This window comes from Neophocaena asiaeorientalis, unplaced genomic scaffold, assembly GCF_003031525.2.
Source record: "Neophocaena asiaeorientalis asiaeorientalis breed wild unplaced genomic scaffold, Neophocaena_asiaeorientalis_V1.1 scaffold43, whole genome shotgun sequence".
Classification (NCBI taxonomy): Eukaryota; Metazoa; Chordata; class Mammalia; order Artiodactyla; family Phocoenidae; genus Neophocaena; species Neophocaena asiaeorientalis.
In genome coordinates this window covers 13,287,688-13,301,062 of record NW_020173674.1, presented here as the reverse complement: position 1 = coordinate 13,301,062, position 13,375 = coordinate 13,287,688, and the positions used below count along the sequence as shown (strand labels likewise).

Below are 13,375 nucleotides of genomic sequence, written 5' to 3'. Positions count from 1 at the left end.
AACTTAAAAACTTTCTCTGTCAAGGTCTTACATATTATACACTGCTTGATCACTCCTAGGTACTTTAATTTTTTGTTGCTCAGGGTTTTATTTTTTTTACTATGGTAAAATATATATAACTAAAATTTACCATTTTAACCACTTTTAAGTATACAATCCAATGACATTAAGTATATTCACAATGTTGTATAACCATCATCCCTATTTCCAGAACTTTGTCATTATCCCAAACAGAATCTGTACCCATTAAATAATAACTCTCTATCAACCCTTCTGCCCTTGGCAAACTCTATTCTAGTTTCTGTATTTGACTATTCTAGGTACCTCAAATAAGTGGAATCATATAATGTTTGTCCCTTTGTGCCTGATTAATTTTATTTAGCATAATGCTTTCAAGGTTCATCCATGTTGTAGCATGTGTCAGAACTTCATTCTTCTTTATGACTGAATAATATTCCATTGTGTATATACATTTTGTTTATCTGTTCATCTGTTGATGGACATTTGGACTGTCTCCACCTTTTGGCTTTTGTGAATAATGCTGCTGTGAACACTGGTGCACAAGCATTTGCTTAAATCCCTGCTTTCTAGGAGGGGATCTGGGCACCTTATTGTAATTCTATGTTTAACTTTTTGAGAAACCGCTAAACTATTTTCCACAATGGTTATACTACTTTATGTTCCCACTGGCAATACACACAGATTACAGTTTCTCCACATCCTGGCAAACACTTGCTATTTCCCATTAAAAAAAAAAAAAAAATCCTCATGGGTGTGAAGTGGTATCTCATTGTGGTTTTGATCTATATTTCCCTAATGACTAATGATGGTGAGCATCTTTTTACTTGCTTATTGGATATTTGTGTATCTTCTTTAGAGAAATGTCTATTCATGTCCTTTGTCAATTTCTGAACCGGGTTTTGTTTTTTTGTCATTGAGTTATAGGAGTTCTTATATATTCTGGATATTAATCCTTTATCAGATATATGATTGGCAAATATTTTCTCTCATTCTATAGGTTGCCTTTTCATTCTTGTGATAGTGTCCTTTGATGCATCCAATGTTTTAACTGTGATGAAATTCAATTTAATTATTTTTTCTTTAGTTGCCTGGTGTCAAATCCAAGAAATCACTGCCAAAATCACTATATGAAGGTCTTCCCCTATGTCTTCGTCTAAGAGTTTTATAGTTTTAGCTCTTATATTTATGTCTTTGATCCATTTTGAGTTAATTTTTGCATATGGTATAAAAGTCCATCTTCGGGCTTCCCTGGTGGCGCAGTGGTTGAGAATCTGCCTGCCGATGCAGGGGACATGGGTTCGTGCCCCGGTCCAGGAAGATCCCACATGCCGCAGAGTGGCTGGGCCCGTGAGCCATGGCCGCTGAGCGTGCACATCCAGAGCCTGTGCTCCGCAACGGGAAAGGCCACAGCAGTGAGAGGCCCGCGTATCGCAAAAAAAAAAAAAAAGAGTCCATCTTCATTCTTTTGCATGTGGATAAACATTTTTCCCACCATCATTTGTTTAAAAGACGGTCCTTTGCGCACTGAATGATCTTGTTACTCTTGTCATTCAGGTCACTAATTCCGTTTCTGTAGTGATCATTATCTCCTTCAGTCCATCTACTCAATTTTTTAAAACTCTAAAATCATATTTTTTTTGCTTGGAAGAATCTTTCTGCACCCCATGCCCTTCCCCATTGTGGTCATCTTGTCTCCGTTAGCAATTTCATTTTGCCAGGACATTGCTGTTCTGGTTATTTTGTTTTATTCTTCTTCCCAGTTACTGGGTGCCTTAAGGCATGTTATTACTCTTTACATATTCAAGATTCAGTCTTGGGTCTACCTTTTGGAAACCCTCAACAATGGCAATAAATGGGAGATAGAGCATTTCTGCCCTTGTAGGTTTGTGGTATACCAACTGGCAAGCTGTCAGTCGTTTGGCAAAGTACCAAGAGCAGGCATTTCTGCTGTTTGGTCTCTAAAGGTACAAAAGTCAGAGACTTGCCAGCCTCAGAGAGTGAATTCAGCCCTTTTGTTCAGCTCCCTGTAGTTCCTTAGGGGCAAGGGAGAACACCAGGTACTCCTATTAACACTCACATAAGCCACCACTGCCCTTCCTTTAGGGCAACTACCGATCTCCACAGATGAAGAGAGATCTCTCTCCAGGATTTCTGGTGTTTTGATCCTCTTCTCTGGGCTCTGCACTATTGAACCTCAGGTTTTCCTAGGCCCATATGGGAAAAAGTCTTGTACTTGTACCAGACAGAGCTTGAGATTTGCTTAGACACTTCAGATACTACCCACCAGACCCGCCAGCTCCTCTGCTCAGAAAAGGCAAATGGGTTTGGATTGAAGTTGACAGAGAAAGGCAACAGGGATGCATGCATTCAAGTTGCTGTTTTCCAGACTCCCCGCCATTTGTTTTCTTCCAACAGCAAAAGTGTTAGCAGGAGACTATTTGTCAAGCAACGTCAAAAACCTTGTGCTGGGATTCCGGTTCTGCCCTTCTGCTCAGACCTAACATAGCAAAGACGTATCTCTTGATTTCCAATCTCTCAAGCCTGCTCTTCCTCCATCCTTTCCCATCTCCGTACACAGCACCACCATCCACACAGTTGCTCAAGCCAAACAGCAAGGAGTTACTATTGATTCCTCTCCTCCCTTACATTTCATATCCAATCTATCACCAAGTCCTGTGGACTCTACCTTTGAAAGATACCCTGAAACCATTCACTTTTCTTCCTCTCCACAATGATCGTCCTAGTGCACATATCTTTCATATGAATTTTGACCACAGTTTCCTAACAGTCTAACAGGCCTCCCGGAATCCACTCTTGCCCTGCCTATAATCTGGTCTCTAATGGAGTGGCCAGAAGTGACTTTTTCCCCAATTAAAATAAGTTCAAACATTACAGAAACGTTGGAAGTATAGTAAAAGAACTTCTTAAAATCCTGAATCATTTGCAAGTTGTCAGTTTGATGCTCCATGACCCTCTTGATACTTCAGCATGTATTTCTTTTTTTAAATATTTATTCATTTATTTATTTTGGCTGCGCCGGGTCTTAGTTGCGTCACGCAGGATCTTTAGTTGCAGCAATATGCACTTCTTAGTTGCGGCACGCGGGCTTCTTAGTTGCAGCATGCGAACTTAGCTGTGGCATGCATGCAGGATCTAGTTCCCAGATCAGGTATCGAATCTGGGCCCCCTGCATTGGGAGTGTGGAGTCTTACCCGCTAGACCACCAGGGAAGTCCCATCATATATTTCTTCTTAACAAGACATGCTCTTTCATAATCATGATATAAAGATCAAAGTCAGGAATACTGATGTTACTACCACCTAATCCTCAGGCTCTATCCCATTTTCTCCATTTGCCCCAATTAAGTTCTTTTTTTTTTTTTTTTTTTCCCAATTAAGTTCTTTATAGTGAAAAGGCCCGTCTAGAATCATGCACTCTAGACCAGGTTCCCTCATTCTTTCCTTGACTTTCTTCACCTTAAGATTCTGAAAATGTCCCTCAATTTGCACTTGTCTGATGTTTTCTCATGAATAGATGACATCAGGAATCTCAGCGAAGTAATGCAGAATTCCCACTGGATCCTATCAGGTGGTACATGATTTCATTTTGTCATATGATTGATGATGTTTACTTCGATCACTCAAGGTGGTTATCTGCTAGGCTTCTCTACTGTCAAATTATTCTTGATATTTTGTATTTTGGGGATACTTTTAAAATATTAGTCCTTTGTATTTTGTGGAGAGGTACTATGAAACTAAATATTCCATTTCTCTTCAAATTTTTAATTAGCTTATATGTGCATGGACTTGTGGTTTCCTATTTTATTAAATTCAATAAATTTACAAATTGTATTGTTTATGGGGTTATAACTCATTACTATTATTATTTATCTTGATGTTCAAACTGTGCTCTCTTCCAACAGGGAGTCTGTTCTAGTTGGCCTGTGTGTCCTTCTGACATGTCCCTACAATTCTCTGAGCCTATCCTTGCTATCTAGCACAACAAGATACTCCAGAATCATTCAGTACTTTCCCTGATTCAGCTCTGGAATCTGCCATTTCTTAAGGAGCTGTTATTCCTTTTAGAGGAAAGTGGTATTTAGGAGACAAGATCTGGGGGTGCTCATTGCTGCTGGGGTGTTGCTGTTCTCAGGTCCTCTCAGTGAAAAGAGCTAGGGAATATATGCATATCATCTGTAACATACATTTATATACCGCATATATACATACGCACATACATTTACATTGATATTTATTTCTACATCTGTGTATTGAAAACCATGAGTTCATACTGACACATCTAATTCCGGTCCATCACCAGAGTTTCTATTTTCTTGTCCTTCCATATTTGTATCACCCTTCTCTGACAGTAAGAAACTTGGCTCCCATTTTCCTTATTATATTTATTTATTTGACCAATCCCTTTGTTTGTAACCAATCTCCCACCTCTGCCACCAGCTGTTCCCCAGGCCCACATCTTCTGCTTTGGCTCTGACTCCCTATTCTGAGCCAGCCGCATGCCTCCCTGCTCCCCTCCAACACACATGGATGTCCTCCTCATGCCACACTGGCTCCCCCCATGGACATCTTCCTCTTTCTGCTTTGGCTCTGATTCCCGGCTGTGTGTCACCCCTCCTGAATGACAGCCTCCTCACAATGTTTGGGCTTGAAGACCCTAACATTGGGCCACTGCCCTAACATTGGGCCACTGTGGCTCTCTTCTCCCACCCCCTTGCTACAAGGTAGGTGCCTACCTTGTTTTACCCTCCTCCTGGCTTTATGACTAGACTGTTAGGGAAGGGAAGCAGAGGAAGAAGAGAAAGGTTTTTTAAAAACATGTAGCTTCTTTTTCCTCAAAATTCTCTAATGGCTTCCCATCACACTTAAAATCTAAAACCTCCCTCAGTGCTTTTAAAACGCCACATGATCTGGTCTCTATCCACCTCTCAAATCTCATGTACCATTCTCTCTCTTCACCACTACGTTCCAGGCACATGGGCCTGTACTGTTTCCTGGACCACACCAAGGTCATTCCTACCCTAGAGTTTTTGTACTAGCTGACCTCTGCTTGAACCCCGACCACCAATCTAAGTAACTAGTACTTAGTTCTCTCTCCCCCATCACCCCATTTGAGTTATATTTACACAGCAGTTACTGATATTTTATTTGTTTGTCTCTGCCCACCAAAATCTAAGAAAGTTCCATGAGAGCTGGTTCCTACCAATTGCTGTTTTTCAGCCTCTGGTGAAAGAATGCAACTGTAAAAAGCAAGGCTCTATCACAGCTCTATCCTGTGAGGCAAGTGATGCCTGGCAGTGGTCCCTGTGCACTTTTTTCATCAGGGAGGTACTGAACACTGCCTGCCTCCCTTAATACTGTAACCAGTGTGCAACCATCACTATTACAGCCTCTATAGCCACCAGTGGAATGACTGTCATGAGTAATACCCCCATTACCTGTGTCAGAGCTTGGATGCTTGTGTTGATGTCACCACTGGCTACTTGGGAGATAATGAAATTGATTGTGGATGCTGTATTACTGTGCATATCATCAAAGTGTGGAGAAACAGCCCGGATCCTAGAGAGTGGAGCAAAGGAAAAGATTCAATCTTTATTATAAGGTATCCCAATGAGTTGGAATTATGCAATTCCCCACTAGATCCAGGTTTTAGTAGAGAACTGCTATTAGTCAGAGAGTAATCTGTTCTAAAAAGTTCTAACTGCACGGAGAGCTCTTTTCAACATATACACTCTGATGATCATGAACTGCTCATACTTAAATGAAATGGGTTAACTTACTTGGGTTCAGGAATAAGGACTGGTTCAAAAATGTCATCCAGTTTGTGCTGAACAAGTTCTGGCATTTCACATCGGACTGTACCATTGTCATTCTCAATCTCATCTAGATCCAGCTGGAATTCTCGGCGAACCATCTGGGCTGCCTCAGGATGCCCACTCATGCTTCGGGCTTGGCTAAGGGAAGCAAAAGGAGGCTCCTGAACTAAAAGAGACTTTTTAACCAAAGGGCAAGAGTAGCACTGCCAGCTGCCCCAAAGCTGCAAGACAGATGTTCAACTTCTGGTTTCAGCCCCCCTGAATGATTTAAGTCCTTGAGTCTAAGCAAGTGCCTTCAATGGGCAACAACACTGGTTCATGAATATCCTAAGAGAGAAGATTGACTTGTACTTACAGTACTGCCAAGTTGTAAGTATGCTCTCTAGTTCACTAAAGCCAACAAACCTTGTACGCTATTCCAGTTGGGCAGTAAATAATAAAGAATATTTATATTGACTCAAAGCTCACTACTTCTGGGCAAAAATTTAAGAAATATCTAGACTGCCTGGCTCTTTTCTACCAATTTAACCAGTGTTTACATTTTTCTAATTATAAGCATCATCCCATGCAGTGTTCAGTAAATTTTATACTTGAGGGACAGTCAATCACCTCTTTTTAGGAATATTCACTCTCAGGTCAGGCCAGCATTACATCCAAGCAATAGATATTCACAGTCTCCAAATTCAAATTGGTTAAAATTATACTCATGATATGATCCAAAATAGAGCTATCTTGCTTAGAAGGCAGTTTTTTGAGTCCCTAAGCCCATTCTGGGTTGCATGCACTTTACTCAGCCTTATCTGATGAATAGGAACCTGTGTACAACCAAACATAACACAAGGAAGAAGGTGAGCCCATATTTTAGCCACATGACATTGAGTTGACACTTCTGCTAGCCAGTGGACTTTCAGGGAAGGCTTGATTCATGGGATACTTGGACACCCTCTACCTGGTTATAAAGTCTACACCAATAGCCCTCCAGAGGGGATGAATCCAAGTCAGAAGTTAGAAAGATATAAGAGCCCTGCTAATGAGAAATTAGCAGGCAGTACTTACATCCTATAAGTGCGATACATAATTCTGTCCACGGAAAAGCAGTGAAAGAAGGCACAAGACTATTTAGAAGTGGTTTTGAGACAAAGACAATGAAGACTGAAGGATTTAACATTTGGTTACAAGACATTTACCCAGACACTGTGTCATGCATGATAATGGCTACAAGAACTCAAGATTATGTTACAGGATAAGCTCTAAGCACACAAGGCAAAGTCCACAGAGATGCTCTCAGACAACTATCTCCATCCACATACTTGAGTCTGGAGGACATGTCCTCAGCTGGTCCCTTGCGTAGCATGTTGGTATTGGAGCTTGTGCTCTGGGTGCGCTGAGGTCTCTCTTCCACCTGTTTTACTGGTGCAGCAGAAGGCCTCTTTGCTGACCGCTTAATCCTCTCCTCAAGCATGCTCATATCCTTTTCAGAAAGCTGTCAAAAGAGACCGAATTTAATTTATTAGCACACCCCTCTACTAGAATATGAAGAGAATTAAAAACCTAAATGGGAGACCCAAGAATTAATATCCATTTTCATGTCGAAGCAAACAGAACCTCGTATGTTAGGGTAAGTTTCCTTTCAAAACACTACATCATTTTAAAATCAACTACTGCTAAAACCTGACTTGCTATATAAGAGAACATATGAAAGAAGGAAAGGACAGAAAAGGAAAGGCTATGAACTACAAATAAAAAGGTCAAGAATTAAATGAAGCTTCCTCATTTTTTGGTATTACCACTAACTAGCTGTGTGACTATGGGCAAGAAGCTTCACTTTTGGTCATCTGTAAAATTCCCATCTGCTTTATTTCCTTCACTGGCCTTGTAGTGAGGATTTAATAAGATTAATACAAGTAAAAATATATAAGCACAGGGTAAATACACGTGCTACTAAGAGGTAACTGGAGTGAAGAACAGGTCCAGCCACAGTAGTGACTGGCTCAGAGGAAGTAAGGAGTCAAAAGCAGAACCTTCTGTGCTTGGAGAGTCTGGCTCATAGCTGCAGCTCAAGACCCTTTTGATCTGACAGGTACCAGAATCCACATTATATACAAGTGAGTACTTGTTCACTAGAAAATAAATGCACTAAAAATTACTGAGGAGATTGCCAGGCAGAATTTAAATCCCAGACTAGCTCAGATTTCTTGATTCAAAAATAGTTTTCATTCTAAAGCAAATTGTTATGAGGAGAATGCTCAGAAAAGAAAATCTAATTTCCAGTAAAACACAGCCTGAATGTCCTGCAGTAATCAGAGACACCCTCAAAGGTTTATATGGATTCTAGGACATATCGATAGGCTGAGTTTTAACAAAAAGTGGTAAAAACTTAAGAGTTGAGATGGCATGAAACTTGACACCTAAGTGATCCTGCAATTCACAACATGCTGAAAATGTTCAGAGAAAAGTCACTCACAGTTCCAATCAGTTTGAACACCTGATCCCCGTGTACATTGTACACTGTAACGATGGTGTTGAGGGCAGCATTGCGCACAGCGTTGTCGCGGTCTCCTATGTGAATCGCTATCTCCTTTAAGGCTTTTCCTGGGGTTGGTTGGCAAACATTCATGCCATAGGACTCGACCAGACACCCTAGTTCTTCTAGGCACTCTGGGGAGAGAAAGGCTAGATTAAGGAGACTCAACAGAGATTTGGCATAGAGACCTATCGTTACTAGATACATTTTCCCTGGCATACATGAAGGTCTAAAATCTTATTCTGGCTCTGCCTTGAATTCTTCCTTATTTACTGCCTTCTATAAAATACACAATGAAACAGTGGTGTTATAGCAAGGGCTCCTAGAAGAAAGAGATGCCTGTGAGTCAGATGGCCCCTGTGCACTTGATTTTGTCACCAGGGTGGTGCTGAGCGGTGCCTGTATCACCTGATACTGTGGCTCCACCAGTGTGCAACTCATCACTCTCACAGTCCAAATCAGAAGGTTAGAATCAAGAAATTTCCTGGTTCATCTATAAATTATTTCTTTTAGAGGTCACTGTTGCAGACATAGGGCTCTATTTAAATTGTTGCTTTACCTGCTCTCTGCTTAGAGTTTTTGGATTTGGTTCCTTCCATGATGAAGGGGAACATCTTGCTGGCTGGGTAGACAAGGCACATCCGGTTCAGGATGGCACGGACATCTTTACGAATGACATCCTTTGGTTCTCCGACCTAGTCAACAAGGAAAATAATGATTAAGTGATTCATTCTCTAAGTAGCAAAGGTACCCCCTTGTGTGTCACTACATCTTGAAAGAATAAAATGAGCGGTGGAAGGTATCATCATCATACAATAAATGAAGAGGAGAGAGGGAATAAAAGTACAGGAACTGAAATAGCTGGGAACTTGAGTAATCTTCCAAAGTGAGAACAACACATTACCTTGAGGATGAGATAGGGGATGAAGGAAGATGCTTCATTCTCAGTAAGATGATACTCCTCCTCACTCAGCAGGGTGAAGAGCAATTTTAAATATTCTAGGGCTTTCATTAGGACGCTTGTATTGGTGTCAAAAAACCGCAGGGTAAGCCACTTTAAGATAAGATCCAGGCAACCAATGACACCCTCTTTTTCACTCTCCAAGTGCTTGAAACAAAACAATACAAAACCCTCACAAATTAGACTATAAAAATTTAAGTTCTATTAGGCAAGTAACTCTCAAATTTTACTGCAGTGCAAAAAGAAAATGATAGATTTTTAAGCCTCCATTTAAGACCCCAAATTATAGACATATAGTCATTTATTCTATCAGATAATAAGAAAGCTCTAAAAACAGAGAACATGGTGTATTCCAGTTCCTTCTCAATTCATGCAAACTTCTGATGATTTCACAGGGCTCAGTATTTTCATGCCTGAGATTCATGCATATTTATTTTGTTGCAAACTTACATCAACCATGACAGCAAGGGCTTTGTTGTGATGCTGAAAGTCTGAGTGAAACATCTCATCTTGTAACCATTTAGCCACACAGCTAGACATCTGAGTTTTTAGTTGCTCAATGTATTCATCCCGCGGAGTAGTAAAATTCCACTTCAGCACCTGAAAAAAAAACAGTGAAAAGGAGCTGTAAGGTGTTCAACTGAAATGTGGTAGAGAACTCTATTTAAAGCAGCTGCAGGAATCAGTTTAATAGGATATTTTTAAATTCACCAAGATTAATGTATAATTAAGTATGAATGCAAAATGTACTCTCAATCTGTCTGTCATACTTCTGGAAGCTTAACTCTGAAAATCTTCTAGGAATAGAATTTTCAGCAATTCTTACTAGAAAAATCAATGATCTATTATTGTATAACATGGCGGATACTGTTGGTACAATTTTAATAAAGGGCAAATTTGAAATATCTATCAAAATTTTAAATGTACATATTATTCTAGGAGTTTAATATAAATATACTTACATATGTGCACAAAACCTATATTCAAAGATGCCTATGGCAGTATAGTTTATAAGAGTGAAAGATTAGAAGTAACCTAAATGTTCAACATAGTGGGTTGAGGATATAGAAAGGTACATACATATGATGCATCAATAAACAGAATGAATGCATACATGCGTTGCAGATATGGAATGATCTTTAAGATATATATTTCAAATACTATTAAAAGAAAAATGTAAGATTCAGAACAAAGAGTATGGCATGTTCCCATCTGTGTAAAACGAGGGCCATATATTTATATATATATGATTGTATAGGTATGGAATATTATTATTTCTGGAGTAATACACAAAATAACTGGTCATAACATCCTCCCTGTGTAGGGAGACTGCAGTGGGAGACATGCTTTTCATACTTTCTGTACTTTTTTGGTATTGTTTGAATTTTTAAAAATTCTAATGTATATATTTTGAAAAGTTTTAACTGATTAATAAAACCAAAACAACATCAAAAGCGAAATGATCAAACTAGCCATATATAGTTACAGCCACTATGGAGAATAGTATGGAGGTTCCTTAAAAAACTACACATAGATCTACCATACGACCCAGCAATCCCACTACTGGGCATATACCCTGAGAAAACCATAATTCAAAAAGAGTCATGTACCAAAATGTTCATTGCAGCTCTATTTACAATAGCCAGGACATGGAAGCAACCTAAGTGTCCATCGACAGATGAATGGATAAAGAAGATGTGGCACATATATACAATGGAATATTACTCAGCTGTAAAAAGAAATGAAATTGAGTTATTTGTAGTGAGGGGGATGGACCTAGAGTCTGTCATACAGAGTGAAGTAAGTCAGAAAGAGAAAAACAAATACCATATGTTAACACATATATATGGAATCTAAGAAAAAAAAAAAAAAGGTCATGAAGTACCTAGGGGTAAGATGGGAATAAAGACACAGACCTACTAGAGCATGGATTTAAGGATATGGGGAGGGGGAAGGGTAAGCTGTGACAAAGTGAGAGAGTGGCATTGACATATATACACTACCAAACGTAAAACAGATAGCTAGTGGGAAGCAGCTGCATAGCACAGGGAGATCAGCTAGGTGGTTTGTGACCACCTAGAGGGGTGGGATAGGGAGGGTGGGAGGGAGGGAGATGCAAGAGGGAAGAGATATGGGAACATATGTATAACTGATTCACTTTGTTATAAAGCAGAAACTAACACACCACTGTAAAGAAATTATACTCCAATAAAGATGTTAAAAAAGAAAAAAAAAGCGAAATGATCAAACTAGCCATATATAGTTACCAAATCTATCTTTTAAGGCCAGGTACAAGAAAGAATAAAGGAGTAGTATATTACATATGTGTAGCTGATAAAAAGAAAATCAATGACTACTTTCCAGTCTTTGATTCTAAAAACAAACATAAAAAACCCCCCAAAATAGTCTTACAGAAACAAGATATAATTTATAAGCAAAAGATTCAGTTAATTATTAGATATTTCACAATGATATGAATTTCAGACAGAAAAATTATTCTTGATTACAAAACAAAACTAAAACAAACAAGCAAAAAACTCCTGAAGATTCTTATTTCTTCCTTACCTTTAATCCTTTCTCATCTTTCATTCTTTGCTCCTTTCCATTTGGAACAACAATAAAAATAGGACCAGATTTGTCTTCATCTTCCTTTAAGCTGGTTTTGCTTGGCACTTTCTTTCCTTGTGCAGTCTACAACCAAGGTACAGGGAATACTGATTAGCTTAGACTACTCCTTCTTGGGAATTCGCTGTTACTGCCCAGCAAACGGGCACTATATAAACCAGAGACACCTTTCTATATCATATTCCAAATGAAACAAACAAATGAAGCATAGAATCTTGCATTTGATATATTTGTGTACAGGTTTTCTAAAAATGTTTCTAATAGCACTCTTAAGTAACTGTTGGTTAGTCCTTGGGCTGGCATGTGATGTGGTTGGAAAAGCTGCTATTATATATCATTGGTCTGGGTTACAGGCTATTTTTGTTTCTTGGATAGTTCTTTTAAAATAATTATTGATATAACTGACATATAATGGACAGTTCTTTTCTTCCTTGGAATCTTCAACACTGTTTATAGCTTTCCATATTAATGACATTTTGAATGGTATGCACACATTTCACATAACTTGAGAAAACTTTTCTGTTTCTCTGTATATAAAATGTATCTCTATAACATTACTGTAACTGGAGACCCTTTGAACCTGTTTCTAGAGAGAAATTTCCTAGAAACATTTTAAATACTTAAGTTACTAAAGTGGCTTTTAGGGACTTCCCTGGTGGTCCAGTGGTTAAGAATCCATCTTGCAATGCAGGGGACACCGGTTCAATCCCTGGTCAGAGAACTCATATCGCACATGCTACAGGGCAACTAAGCCCGCGTGCCACAACTACAGAGCCCACGTGCTCTGGAGCCTGCGCACCCCAACTGGAGAGAAACCCGCATGCTGCAACGAAAGATCCTGCGTGCCTCAACTAAGACCTGATGCAGCCAATAAATAAATAGATAGATTTTTTTTTAAGTGGCTTTTAAAAAGAATCCAAGATTTAGAACCTTTGTATCAGATGGAAAGAAATTGTGAACACATGGTATATATATTTAAGGTAAAATTTGAATTTAATTACTGGAATTATTATTATTATATTATAAATATAGCAAAAGTCTGCTATTTTTAGTAGGCCAACATTTCTTTCTAGTTCAAACACTTAAGTCATTCAGTCAAAACAAATGTGAGATCATTTATGTGAAACTGCTTCGTAAACTGCAAAAGACTGAAAAGAAAGTTGCATTAAGAACAGAGTCAAAAATACTTCAAAGCACTTGTGATCAAAATACTGAAATAAGCGCTTGTTAAATTTGGGAGGAGGAGAGGGAGAAGGACAGGAAAAGAACAGCTTCACTGGATAGTTCAGAAGATAATTACTCATTTAAATTAACTCACTGAGTTGAAGGACCCAAGCATAGGGAGGGAAAATGAGTAACTAATATTTAGAAGAATGGCCACAGAGTGGCCCTTCTATAATGTGGATGTAAT

At 39.0% G+C, this 13,375-nt stretch overlaps 1 protein-coding gene and 2 non-coding genes across 5 annotated transcripts in view; all 3 read right to left on the bottom strand.

The window, feature by feature from the left end:
- CKAP5 (cytoskeleton associated protein 5) overlaps positions 1-13,375 on the bottom strand; it is a 108,181-nt gene that overhangs the window by 13,899 nt on the left and 80,907 nt on the right. For all 3 annotated transcript variants that reach the window (XM_024748843.1, XM_024748841.1, XM_024748842.1), the window contains 8 exons: positions 11,905-12,030; positions 9,790-9,939; positions 9,283-9,486; positions 8,938-9,073; positions 8,319-8,512; positions 7,165-7,337; positions 5,819-5,992; positions 5,477-5,597 (listed from right to left, as the gene is read on the bottom strand). In XM_024748843.1, coding sequence (XP_024604611.1) covers positions 5,477-5,597; positions 5,819-5,992; positions 7,165-7,337; positions 8,319-8,512; positions 8,938-9,073; positions 9,283-9,486; positions 9,790-9,939; positions 11,905-12,030 — 1,278 coding nt within the window. The remainder of the gene's footprint in view (positions 1-5,476; positions 5,598-5,818; positions 5,993-7,164; positions 7,338-8,318; positions 8,513-8,937; positions 9,074-9,282; positions 9,487-9,789; positions 9,940-11,904; positions 12,031-13,375) is intronic.
- On the bottom strand, positions 5,331-5,426 carry LOC112402558 (small nucleolar RNA SNORD67). The gene has a single exon (XR_003003732.1). It is a non-coding gene; the product is annotated as a small nucleolar RNA SNORD67 (small nucleolar RNA).
- On the bottom strand, positions 8,719-8,829 carry LOC112402557 (small nucleolar RNA SNORD67). Its single transcript, XR_003003731.1, has one exon. It is a non-coding gene; the product is annotated as a small nucleolar RNA SNORD67 (small nucleolar RNA).